At 41.6% G+C, this 13,093-nt stretch overlaps 1 protein-coding gene across 1 annotated transcript in view; it reads right to left on the bottom strand.

The window, feature by feature from the left end:
• Window positions 1–9,573: 9,573 nt before the first annotated feature.
• TMEM74 (transmembrane protein 74) overlaps window positions 9,574–13,093 on the bottom strand; it is a 54,894-nt gene continuing 51,374 nt past the window's right edge. The window contains exon 2 of the mRNA XM_044295047.1: window positions 9,574–10,899. Within this exon, the coding sequence (XP_044150982.1) occupies window positions 10,033–10,842 (810 nt within the window). The 5' untranslated portion in view covers window positions 10,843–10,899 and the 3' untranslated portion in view covers window positions 9,574–10,032. The remainder of the gene's footprint in view (window positions 10,900–13,093) is intronic.

Below are 13,093 nucleotides of genomic sequence, written 5' to 3'. Positions count from 1 at the left end.
GTGAGCAGAGGGCCGGTGTATTGGGGGACACTGTTATGAGGGGGATCTGTGGATGACATATAGCAGTGTCATCCACAGATCCCTCCCATTACAGTTCCATCCACAGATCCCCCACCCTATAACAATGCCATCCACAGATCCCCTGACCCCATAACAATGCCATCCACAGATCTCCCACCCCATAGCAGTGCCATCCACAGATCCCCCATAACAGTGCCATCCACAGATCCCCCATAACAGTGCCATCCACAGATCCCCCATAATAGTGCCATCCACAGATCCCCCATAACAGCGCCATCCACAGATCCCCCATAACAGCGCTATCCACAGATCCCCCATAAGAGTGCCATCCACAGATCCCCCACATGACAGTGTATCATCCACAGATCCCCCATAATAGTGTCATGCACAGACCACCATTAATTCAAAACCCACCAAAAGCACACCTTTTGGTTAAAAATATATTTTTTCTTATTTTCCTCCTCAAAAACCTAGGTGCGTCTTACAGGCCGGTGCGTCTTATAGGGCGAAAAAAATGGCAATAACTATTTTAGGAGGTATCACTATCTGTTTTAAAAGCAGAGAAATTGAAATTATGAAAATTGAGAATTTTTCAAAATTTGGGGTAAATTTTGTATTTTTTAATAAATAAAAATGAAATATTTTGACTCAAATTTACCACTGTCATAAAGTACAATATGTGACAGAAAACAATCTCAGAATGGTTTGGATAAGTAAAAGTTATCACCACATAAAGTGACACATGTCGGATTTGCAAAAAATGGTCCTAAAGGTGAAAAATGAAGAAGAAGAAGAAGAAAATCCCTTTATTGTCTCTCTGTGGGGAAATGTTGGCATAACAGCAGCAATCACATTCACAACAGGAGCAAAAATAGGAGTAATTCTAAATAAAAGAGTAAAATACAAGAAAAACATAACACAGAATTTACTTGAAAAATTCACTACTGGATTTCTGGGAACAGTGGTGGTTATAAATCCTAACCGCTGCTTGGAGGAAGGACCTCCGATAACGTTCCTTCGTGCACCTAGGATTCAGCAGTCTGTCCACAACAGCTTCGTGCATGGGGTGGGAGACATTGTCTAACAGTGATGTAAATTTTGCTAGAGTTCTTCTGTCACCGACCTCCTGCATTGGATCAAGGGGACAACCTAGCACAGAGCTGGCCTTCTTAATGAGCTTATCTAATCTCTGTCTCTCAGCCACAGATAAGCTGCTCCCCCAGCAAACCACACCATAGAATATGGCTAATGCCACCACTGAGTCAAAAAAGGTCTTTAGAAGCGTCCCCTGCACTCCAAAGGACCTTAGTCTCCTCAACAGATTGAGTCTGCACTGACCCTTTTTGAAAAGAGCATCGGTGTTATGGCTCTAGTCCAGTTTTTTGTTCAGGTGAACACCCAGGTACTTATAAGAGTCCACCACCTCAATGTCCGTTCCCTGTATCTTCACCGGAACCAAAGCAGAGGGCCTGTGGCTGAGGAAATCCACCACCAGCTCCTTGGTTTTGCCCATGTTGATCTGGAGCTGGTTAAGGTGACTCCAGTCCACAAAATCCTGTGTCCCCTGTTGTAATGCCCTGCTCTGACTATGTGCGGAGGTCGGCCAGAATAGCAGCACGTGTTTAGTGTTTGTTTTGGAGTCGTGCTGGATCCGCCTCCCATCAGGTGCACTGGGTGGGGTCATTAGTTTAAATAGCTCTCAATTCCAGTGCTCTGAGCGGGTTATAGAAATTAGTCTAGCCTTGGAAGCAAGGAAAGAAGGTTGTCTGTTTCACCATCTCAGGGATTCCTACCACCTCGCATCATTCCTACCACCAAGGTCTGCATGTGGGCTAAGCAGTGCAGGGAGAGAGGTCAGGGATTAGCTAGGAGGTGACCCTTCCCCTGCTTCTCACCTAGAGCCTGGTTGTTGGTTTATCTGTGTGTCTGAGTGCTCGTCCGCCGTGACACCTGTCTGTACTCTGAGTCGTCCTCACCTGTGATAAGGCTGACATGGCTGAATCATCAGAGAATTTCTGTAGGTGGCAGCCTGGGGAGTTGATGGAAAAGTCTGCAGTGTAGAGGGTGAAGAGCAACGGTGCCAGCACAGTTCTCTGTGGTGCCCCCGTACTGCAGATCAGCTTGTCAGAGACACAACCCTGAGATTTAACAAACTGTGGGCGTTCTGTGAGGTAGTCAAGAATCCAATGTGACATGTGGTGGTCCACTCCTGCCATCTCCAGCTTGTTCCTCAGAAGTCCAGGTTGAATGGTGTTAAAAGCACTAGAGAAATCAAAAAACATGACCCTTACAGTTCTTCCAGGCCTCTCCAGGTGAGTTAGAGCTCGGTGTAGGAGGTATGTAGCGGTCAGAGGAGGGAGAGACCGCAAAGCAGGATTCAAGTACAGTACAGCGGACAAGGAGACTGAAGCAAAAAACGGCTTTATTAAGAGAAAAATGAAACTGCCGTAAAACCTGAGTAACAATACAGTACCACTACACCAGAGGCACAATGGGTCAAAGACAGGAATGGTATTAACAGGTAAACATAAATCAACAACAATGGCAATGTTGTTTTGCATATACACAGAATGAGCTAAACAGTAAGCAGTCAGCTTGTAAGCTACTCTAACTACCAATTTCCTATCTAGCCCTGCTAACTCAGGGGACGCTTCTACAGCGCACTGACTAAGTCTCTGACTCTATAACCTATCACAGGAAAGCACCGGTGCCACTCACAGTCTTGCAGATTCTCCTGGGTACAATAAGATCCAGGTCTGGTCGCTTGCTTGGCTGTCTTTCTCTCTCTGGTCACAACAGATGCAGATCTCCACCTAGTTCCAGCTCTGGCAGGAAGGATCCGGCTTGTACTTGTCTCTACACACGGTCCCACTCCTCTGGAACACACAGTGAAGTCCTCTGTGTGCAGCTTCACAGCTGTCAGGAAAATCTCAGCTAATATAGCCTCCTGCTGCTACAGTCTTTTACTGTTATCTCTCAGCAGTCCATCTCTCCCTGTTATCTCAGCAAGGCCCCAGCAACTTCTGGAACAGCCCGGGAAAAACTTCTTAACTCTTTCTTAGCCTCTGGCTAGCACAACTCAGGTTCCTGTTTAGTCACAGTGGCCTCTGGTGGCCGGAGGGAAACATGACAGTCTGCATAGATATAAGTGCTGTAAATGCTGCTGGTTGATTCAGGGCTGCCTCTTACAGGTAGATAATGTCATCATCCACCCCGATGCCAGGCTGGTAGGCAAACTGCAGTGGATCCAATGAAAACCTCACCAGGGGCGAAGATGGTTGAGAACCAGCCTCTCGAGGGTCTTCATCAAGTGTGAGGTCAGTGCTACCCGCCTGTAGCTGCTGAGGTATTTCGGGTGTGAGGTCTTTGGCACTGGTACAACGCAGGAGGTCTTCCACAGCTTCAGGCTCATGTTGAACATGTGACCCATGATGCCACACAGTTGGTCTGAGCAGCACTTCAGGAACCTGGAGCTGATGCCCTCTGGTCCTGCAGCTTCACGCACCTTGATTTTCTGTAGTTACTTCCTCACTTGGAGTGTGGTGAAGGACAAGGTAGGCATGTTGGGAGGGGGGTGAACGATAGAGTCCTCTGGTGTAGAGGGGAAGAGTGGTGGTAGGTTGCTAAGAGGTGAACAGGCAGTGATGGTAGTGGTGGGGGAAGAAGATGGGGGGGTGTTTGTAGCAGCATGGGGGATTGGGTCAGGGGAGGGTTTGGGGTATCTGGTCAAACCTACAGTATTGAAGAACTTGTTCAACTCATTAACCCACCCCAAGTCACCTGCAGTTTCCAAGTCACCTGCAGTTTGGATTTAACCCGGTTTGTGACCTGGGATGGTTTTCAGTCTTTTCCAGACTCCGCGTGTGTTATTCTACTGCAGCTGGTCAACCCCTATAAACTGATCTGTCTTCTAGAAATGTTACAGTTTAGAATGTTTCTCTGATTGTACAGCTATGATTTAGGTGCATGCCCTCCCTATATGATTTTGTTCCTGTTAATCTCAATTTTTTTGTCTAAATGGATTCAAAATTCAATGTCGATTAATTTCAGGATGTATATTAATAGGTGTCCGAGCTTAGTTTTCCTGCTACACAGCTTCAAATTAAATGGGACCGGCAAACAGTTGAGTGCTCCTTTTTGTTGTTTTAAAGACAACCAACCACCTTCTGGATTTTAATGAATTTCAGACGGCATTCGCCAGACACGGCGAGCACCGCCTTCAAATTACCCCTGAACAGTTATCGGGGTGATAATGCTCATCTTGACTGCTGGTCCCACTGGCTAGAATCCACCATCACAAGCCATGTTTGGTGGCACCCAGAACATGCGCAGTGAGGTACAGCAAAGTGTACTGGTCTCCGCTTTACCTGTGCTCTCTGTATGTGAGGGCTGCCACCAGAGCTGGCTTGTGATGAGAGACCATTAATTGTAAAGAGGCAGGCTTGCATGACTATTCAAGACAATGGTACCACCCCCCATTACTAGACATGAGCGAAGTTATGAAAATTTTTATTTGGCTGCCTCGCCAAATTTCACAAAGAAATTCAATTTATGACAAATTACTGGGCACAATGACCGGAAACGACTATCGTGCCACCCCATCATTGAACCCCTCAAATGCCGCATTCATCTCTGATCATGGCATCTGAGGCTACAATCTAGGCCTTTCAGGGGTTAGTCAAGGTAAAATAAATAAATAAATACTCACCTCATCCATTTGCTTGCATAAAGGCCTTAGCGGCCATCTTGATTGAAGACACAGTGCAAAATCTTTCGCGCTGATGTAATCACGCTGGCGGGTGCGGTGATGTCATCACTAATGACATCACCGCACCCGGCCAGCACGCCTTCGTGGAGATATCATACATCACCCTGCGCAAGATTCCACGTGCTTTCTGCAATCAAGATGGCCATGACAGCCTCTTAGTGTGCAAATAGATGAGGTGAGTATATTTTTTACCGCCATTTCAGGAAAAATGTATTCATTACCACGAAGCACGAGGAAATTCGGCTTCACGGCAAATTGTTTCCTGAAATTCGGATCGAAGTCAATTAATTTGGCTTCGATTCACTCAACACTACCCATGACTAGTCAGGGGTAGTTTGCATACAAACATGATTATGTGTCTTCTTTAGATATTGTAGCAACAAAGACTAGATACAGTATAGTGACATACTCGGAAACATAGTCCCTTGTGGTATAAAAGTGGTAGTGGTGGTTTAGAAGTGTACAACATCCTGTGCCTGATATTGATGGCCAGTCCAAAGGATAGGTCATCAATGGTTAAATCCCAGAGAATCCCTTTAATAATAAAACAAGGTGCAGTAAGCTCTTTATGTGCAAGGTATCAGAAAAAAATTTAACCACAATTACTATAAAGATACACAAAACAAAAATCAGCAGCAAATTTTGGACCTAAAAATGATATATCTTCCTATATGAATGGATATTAGCAACAAATACTTCCATTTTGTCAAACGTCAAAGAAGCAGAAGGGCCAGGAGACCTTATTCTTCTTAGTATTTACTGTCCCTTAAGTCAGGACACATGCGACCAGACATTTACAGGGTATTGCTATACAAGGTCAACCTAAAAACCCCTTTAGCACAGAGATGCTGGATTACGTGCTATTCAAAATTAAGAAATCCATTAATTAGTCCTCTTCTTCATTGATCACCCACAATGCAAAGCACTCTGGATCTGTGATTGGTGATTTGCTTCTATCATCTCTACTTACAGTCTTTCTTGTTACTTTAGACTTGCCTTATTAAATTTTTATTATCTCAACGTCTTTAAAGTTTTAGTGGAAAGGACTAGAGGCAAGCGAATTTCCCAAAATGTATTTCGGTTCCAATTTGGTCAAATCGGTCATCAGATTGCCTTTGGTCTCAATAAATGTGACCTAAATTGAAAGTGCCCCAATTGCCCTGAAAAGTCACGTATGAAACTCTAGGGTCTCCTGGGACTGTATCCAACCCCTTTCAAGACAAGATCAGCATTATCAAAGTGACTGATTAATGGCATCTAGTGATAACTGACAGCCTGTTTTTTAACACTCTGCACTATGCCATCTTTTTATTTTTATACTTTTGTAGATGTGTTAAATGTAGCACCACAACTGGCAGGATCCTCTCCCCCTTGCTGATTGTTTTTCACTTTAAAAAATTATTGAAAACTGTCCAAGACGGAAGCAGCTCTGCTGAAGTATCAGATTAAACATGTGAATACAAGTCTATGGGAAGGGGAGGGGTGAGAAGTGAGCAGCAGCAGGAGTGAGACAGCGGAGTTTATATCTCAAGGCAAGTGCATTTTTCACATCCATACAAGTCAGTACTTCTCTGTTACTTCTTTGTAATGTCTTTCATGATCCATTACTGGGACTTCCTCTGAGTGAGTAAGAGAAGGTTAGGAAACATATTCTCCTCTACTTTTTGTGTGCAGTGGATGGGAAATAATCTCCACTCACCATCTCTGAGAGAAGTGAAAAATAGACATTCACTATGTACAGAAAAAAGTGCTAAACATGACAGATGCAAGTCAGATAGTGGCCAGAAATAGTGTTATTCCTCATGTACACACACTTCACTACTGATTAATGTACAGTTTGTTTAAAGGTTAGTTACACTTTAAATGCTATCTGATGAAATGTGTTTGGTGACGAGCACAAATATGCAGTTTTATAAACCTCAATAACAGCAGACCATACGACTGCTATGGGTCCCATGGGGAGAGGGAGCCCGGTGCTGAACTCATGAAAACAGATGCCTGTAGTCGCCATTAGGGGAGCTTAGTGCAAAGAGTTTATTATAGCTTCCATTACAGTCAATGGTAACTGTATAAATTCCTATGCACTAAGCTCTCCCTAGAGGTGATTTCAGACTTCCAGTTTGTTATATAACAAGAGAAACAGTTATTTAGAGCTGTCAGGTGTAAATACATTGAGAAATATTGTGTTCAGGATGGGCTCCTTATTAAAAAATATGTAAAAAAAAAAAAAAAAGTTAAATTAAAGTGTTTTACAATCCCTCAACTTTCTTCCTGGCCATTTAGCACCTTAGTCAATCCTGTCATCTAAGTGGTCTACCGAGTGTGACATCTCCCTCTATTCTCCATCAGGATATAGGCAACACAAACTCAGGGTCCTGATAGAGGCCTAACGATGGCCCCCAATGTTGTCAATACACGAATGGCGATGAGAGCCTACCAGAGGAAGGGTCTTGTAGGCAAAATGTCAGGGTATTACTATCAGGTATAATACATTACTATACAGATTATTGGAAGATTATAAGTTAAAGTCACCTAATGGGACATAAAATGTTTAGAAAATAGTTTTTTAAATAAACATTTTGTTTCTTAGTGGAACAAAAAAATTAAATATATATCACAAAATTGGTATTTGATCCATAAAATAACCATGTTACCCGCATGGTGAGTTCCATAAACAAAAAGTTTGCCACCTGACCTCCCATAAAAATGGCATAAAAGAAATCCAAAAGTCTATTTCAATACAAAACAAGTAAAATGTAGAGATGAGTGGTACTGCCATGTGTCTATGCGCTACGTATTGAACCCCTCTGACACTGTCTATTTTCAAACAGTATATGTGATGCTCAGCCAGCATTCAAAGTGCCAACGACAGTTGTGTATAGAGATAAAGGAAGGCGGCACTTACCACTGTAGAGTATACGTTCCTTTATTCTTCCATATATTAAAACATTGGGACTGGAGCGACCTGCAAACCTCCAGGCCCGATGTTTTAGTATATGGAAGAAGAAAGGAACATATACTCTACAGTGGTGGATGCCGCCGCCTTTTATCTCTATACACAACAATCCAAAAGTCTTTTTACCACCTGTTGTGGTCCAAAAAAGGCATATATATATATTATTATTTTTTCCAGTATCTAGGCTCCTATAGCCACTTCAGTACTAAATTGGTAACTAAAGAAATAGGTTTTGTAAATGTTTTTTGAAAATTTTAAGAATTGCTGGGAAAACCTATAAACATTTTAATATCTGCAAAAAAAGGTCATTTCAAAGATACATTTGAAACAAATGATGCCAACATAAAGAGGACATACGGTAAATATTAATTGTTAACTGTTTTGGCTATCTGTCTTAAGAGCAGATAAATAGAATTTTCAAAAATTGCTACATTTTCAGTTTATTTTTTATTTTTTTAAATCAAAACAAAATATAGCAACTAAAATTTACCACTAATATAAGTTACAATGTGTCACGCAAAAACAATTTCAGAATCACTTGGATAAGTCAAAGCATTAAAGAGATATTACCATATAAAGTGGCACATGTCAGAATTGAAAAACGAGGTTGCTTCCTGGAGGCCAGAACTGGCTCCTGGGGTTAAAGGGCTACTGAGGTTGTCAGATGTTGTATAAATGAAGCTTAATCACTGTGTGAATGAAAATTCTATAGTTTTCTAATATACTATGAGTTTCAATTCCTCACCAAATACTACAGTCAGAGGCAGCAGAGCTGTATACAACTAGTTCTGCTCTCAGTTGAGAAATGAATACATTTGTTATTGAGCTAAACACAATGGGGTTCATATATAACCCCTATATCTGGTGGTGGATACAAAGTTATAAGCGCATCCAGCGCCAGTCTAAATTTAAGCCAGCTTCCATTCTGTCTTCCATTTGGACCATTTTCTACACCTAAAACAGACGTAGAAAATGATAAATGAGACGGGCCTGCCGGCCTGTCCCCTTCCCCACCCATGTTACGTCGACTTTTTTAGACCTGGTGTGGGTAGGGAAAAGTTGCAGATTGCGGTGCCAGAAATAAGCCTAATATAGGTATATTTCTGGATAGTAAATGACCCTCTATGTATCAGTCTGGAGATCAGGTTATTTAGCCCACAGAGCATTATCTAGACCCCTTTAAAGAGGACCTTTCTCCTCACCTGACAGGTCTGTTTCAGTAATTGCGGGCATTCCCCATACAATTACTATTCTGGAGCATTGACTCTGATGACTCTGTGCTGTGGCATTCTTCCATTATTCCTTCTAGAAGTTTATGAATAAATTGCCTTTAGTCTACAATGAAGGACCATCTGAGTGTTATCACCTGGGGGGTGTCCCTGCACAGTCAGACACTATCCAATCAATGCTGCCAATGTGCCAGGACACACCCCCAGTTGGACCTTTATTGCAGATTGCTGGTTAATTCATTCATAAAATTCTAGTAAGAATAAAGCCTCATTCACACGTCTGTGTCCGTGCTCAAATCCGTGAGAAGTTGGTCAGTGATGCATCCGTGAAACTGTCCGTGAATGATCTGTGTTCGGTCCATGTGTCCGTTTTTTGCTGTCTGTGTGCCATCCGTGTTTCACTGACCCTTAACAGCTGAAAAATAATTTTTACAGCATCTCTTTTTTATGATCCGTGAAACCTGGATGCAACACGGATGGCATCAGTGTTGCATCCGTGGCTTTCATGGACCCAATAGACTATAATGGATGTGATGGATCTGTGAACATGTACAACATAGAGCATGTATCTGTGCTAAAAACACGGACCCACGGACCTTGGTATAACACTGATGTCTGAATGCACACATTTAAATAAATGGGGACGTGTGCTGTCTGTGGAGAACACGTACAGCTCACATACTGTATGTGAAACGTGTGAATGAGGCTTGATTGGCACAACAAAGTTATATGAAAACATTATCCAAAATTGTTACTACATGGGGAATGCAAGTAGGTATTAAAACAGACATGTCAGGAGTGGGTGCAGGTCCTGTTTAATGCAGCTTTTAAACTTTGTATAGAAGTCCATGCTCATGTCAGTTTTAATAGCCCCGATATAGACTAATACACGTAATCCTTATAACGGCTTTATTTTACAGAACAGTTTATGACACGACTAGTGCTTTTTTAACTTCCAAAGAAGCAAAGAAAAGAAAAAGAAAAATAATGAGATTTACAGCATAAAATAGTTTAGCCGACAGACAATGAAAATCATTTGCCATGTCTGGAAGGAAACATTAATTCACAACGTCAATGGTTTCTTCTTGCACCAAGGTGTTTTCAGTTCCACCAGACTTTGAATGGTTGAAATTAATGGATCCATACAGTTTAGCAGAGTCTTTAGAAGCAAACGCCTTTCTCCTGTAGAGTTCACCCTTCCACATGGATATCATTAACAATACTGACAAGACAACACCACCCAGAGTTAAAAGGCACAGCCCGGCAATCACACACCTATCCAAATGAGCTCCGATAATCGCGTTCTTCTTCTCAATTTTTTCCATTTCTCTCGCTGTGATGGAACTTGGATCCGATCTAGAGTCTCTGGGGAATAAGTATGAAATTATAACGAGAAGAATCCCAGTGATGAGGAATGTCACTGCACTGATGAAGCCATAGTCTACAGACTTCCCAGATGCTTCTGAGGTGGCTTCATCGTCAGACATAATAGACACTTCTTGAATACTATCTTGTTGGATTTCTCTATCAGAGTTGACATGTTGATGGCTGCAGCCATTCTTTAATGGTTGATGAGTCACGTGTTCTATGTTCACGTTCTCATCAACATAAGTGAAAGATGTTTCCACTTCTTCGACGCAACACACCTTCCTTCTTTCTTTGCCATGATCTTCTTGGGATAGTTTGGGATATGACACTTCATCGGATGTTGCCAATGATATGGACTCATATTGATCTGGTGACAAGGCTGAGGTCACACAGTGGTTTTCATAGCAATAGGCTTTTGGGTCTTTGACATTATAACCCCAGTCCACATTGTTGCACTCATCAAGCCTTTGTGGTTGACCGTTGATGTGAAGGAGCTCCATCCAAGCTGTAGGCTTCTTTACAGATCATAGACGTCTTTATCCATGATTTTTGAAGATCTGTTAAAGAGAAGAAAATGAAAACGGTTATCTAAAATCACAGACAAATAATATTAAAGAGGACCTGTCCTTCAACGATAACAACCTTCATTACCTGGTGGTAGCCACTGCTCTGAAGATTGCTGCACTGTTTTTCCATGAACAATAAGTGCCAATAGCTCCTGCAGCCAACATGTCATTGAAGCCATGTACTGTCAAGGGGGTGGTCTCTGATGCTGATTCTCAATGGTGAGCAAGCCACAGCTCTGAGGCTATTGAATTTGCGTGGAATACTGGTTCACTCCCCTTTGAGAATCAGTGCCAAGGGCCATTCCTTTTGCAGTGAATGGTCTCAGTGGCATATTGGGAGCACAGGTGGCTGGGGAATGTGGGGGAGATGGGGGGGGGGAAAGAAAAAAAAGCTGATTATTTGAGGTGGCGACTACATCCAGGCAATGACAGCCACCACTGATGGAAGATGACAGGTCCTCTTTAAATAGACATTCAGTTAACCTTCTGTGATACTTTTTATTTTTATGGGTCAACTTGATCATCCACAGTACCATATACGGGGTAGACATCTCAAGGCCTCTGTGTAAATACAGTCTGCTGCCATCAACATACAATACTGTGCAAAAGTTCTAGGTCGTTGTGGAAAAAATTCTGCAAAGTAAGAATGCTGTCAGAAATAGAACGACCCCAAACATACAACCATTGTGATTAATTACTATATTCAGTGTAAAGAAGAACAAGGTGTCCTGCGGAGAGCAGTGATCTCAACATAATCAAGTCTGTCTGGGATAACATGAAGAGATAGAGGGATTTGAGTAATCCTATATCCACAGAAGATCTGTGGTTAGTTCTCCAAGGTGTTCGGAACAACCTCCCTGCAAAGATCCTTTAAAAACTGTGTGCAGTGTGCCTAGAAGTACTGATGCTGTTTTAAAGGCAAAGGGTGGTCACACCGAATATGGATTGAATTTAGCTTTCTTTTTTCTTCATTCCCTTTGCATTTTGTTAATTGCTAACCATCAACACATTTAGTTTTCAAAGTATATTTACTAAGCAGCATTTTTCCAATACCTGCCTAAAACTTATTTTTTTACAGTACTGTACCTGCAACTTACATCTTCATATATTTGCATAAAAAATTTACAATATGGATGTTATCTACCTGGAAAATAGTCAGATAGATTTTATTTTCCTACATTGAGAGGTAATCTCCCTGGTGGTCTAGGGCTGTAAAGCAGACCTGTTGGGCTAGAGAAGTGTAAAGGTTAATGATAACATCTAGGGTGGTCTATAGTAGTGAAGGGTGTTAAATGTTTCTACTGAAGGCTGCAAGGCTCCTCATCCACTGTTCCTCCATATGTGGCTGAAGACTGTTCAGACTCAAAGATACTACATCATCAGCCAATTACAATTATGCAGGCTCTGTGATTGGGTTATTGCATTTTCTGATGTCTGTGCAAGGGAGTGAGGGGAAAGAGACAGAATACATGTTTTACGCCCTCCTGTGGCCAGAAATGGCCCTCAACACTGTTGTGCTTTTTCATAAGTGTATAAAACATTTATCTAAATATTATAATTATAGTGCATTTGATTAGAGCTATAGGAGGCCATATTGCTACATGTATGTATTTTAAAGATGGCTGAGAGAGGGTCATGGAAAGGATGCTGTTAATAAGATTTCTTCTCATGGATGTACCAGTCTGAAAAGAGGCCTTCTGGTCTCCTTATGGATTTATGACAGGAGATAATAATGTTCTCTAGAAGTACCTGGTACTAATTACCTCTATAGTTTGGTATCTATTAATGAGGCAGAAAATCTGAAATATCTATATACACGTATATTCAACCTTAGTTTTGTTTGTATAAGAAAATCAATAAGACCTATGTATCATTTTATATTGTTGCGTATTAATAAAGATGTTTATGTATTTGTTATCATATATTTTTCTCAATAGGAACGCATATATTCCTATTATATGATGAAAACAGTTTAAGTATGGACTTTGTTAATGAGTATCTGTAAAGATGTGTTATTTTAACTATCAATCACCCGTTGGTGTAGAGGAGGCACAGATATCTCTGTGAGAAAACAAGGCTCATCATTATTATCTATAACATAAATTTAGGAGTATGGGAAATATTCAAATGGTGCCCAAATGTCTGTGTTTTAATTGGTATACATGTCAAAATTAATCCCTCAGCT

The sequence above is a fragment of the Bufo gargarizans genome, chromosome 5, assembly GCF_014858855.1.
Source record: "Bufo gargarizans isolate SCDJY-AF-19 chromosome 5, ASM1485885v1, whole genome shotgun sequence".
Classification (NCBI taxonomy): Eukaryota; Metazoa; Chordata; class Amphibia; order Anura; family Bufonidae; genus Bufo; species Bufo gargarizans.
The sequence above is the reverse complement of the archived record's forward strand: the minus strand, read 5'-3'. Positions and strand labels throughout refer to the sequence as shown.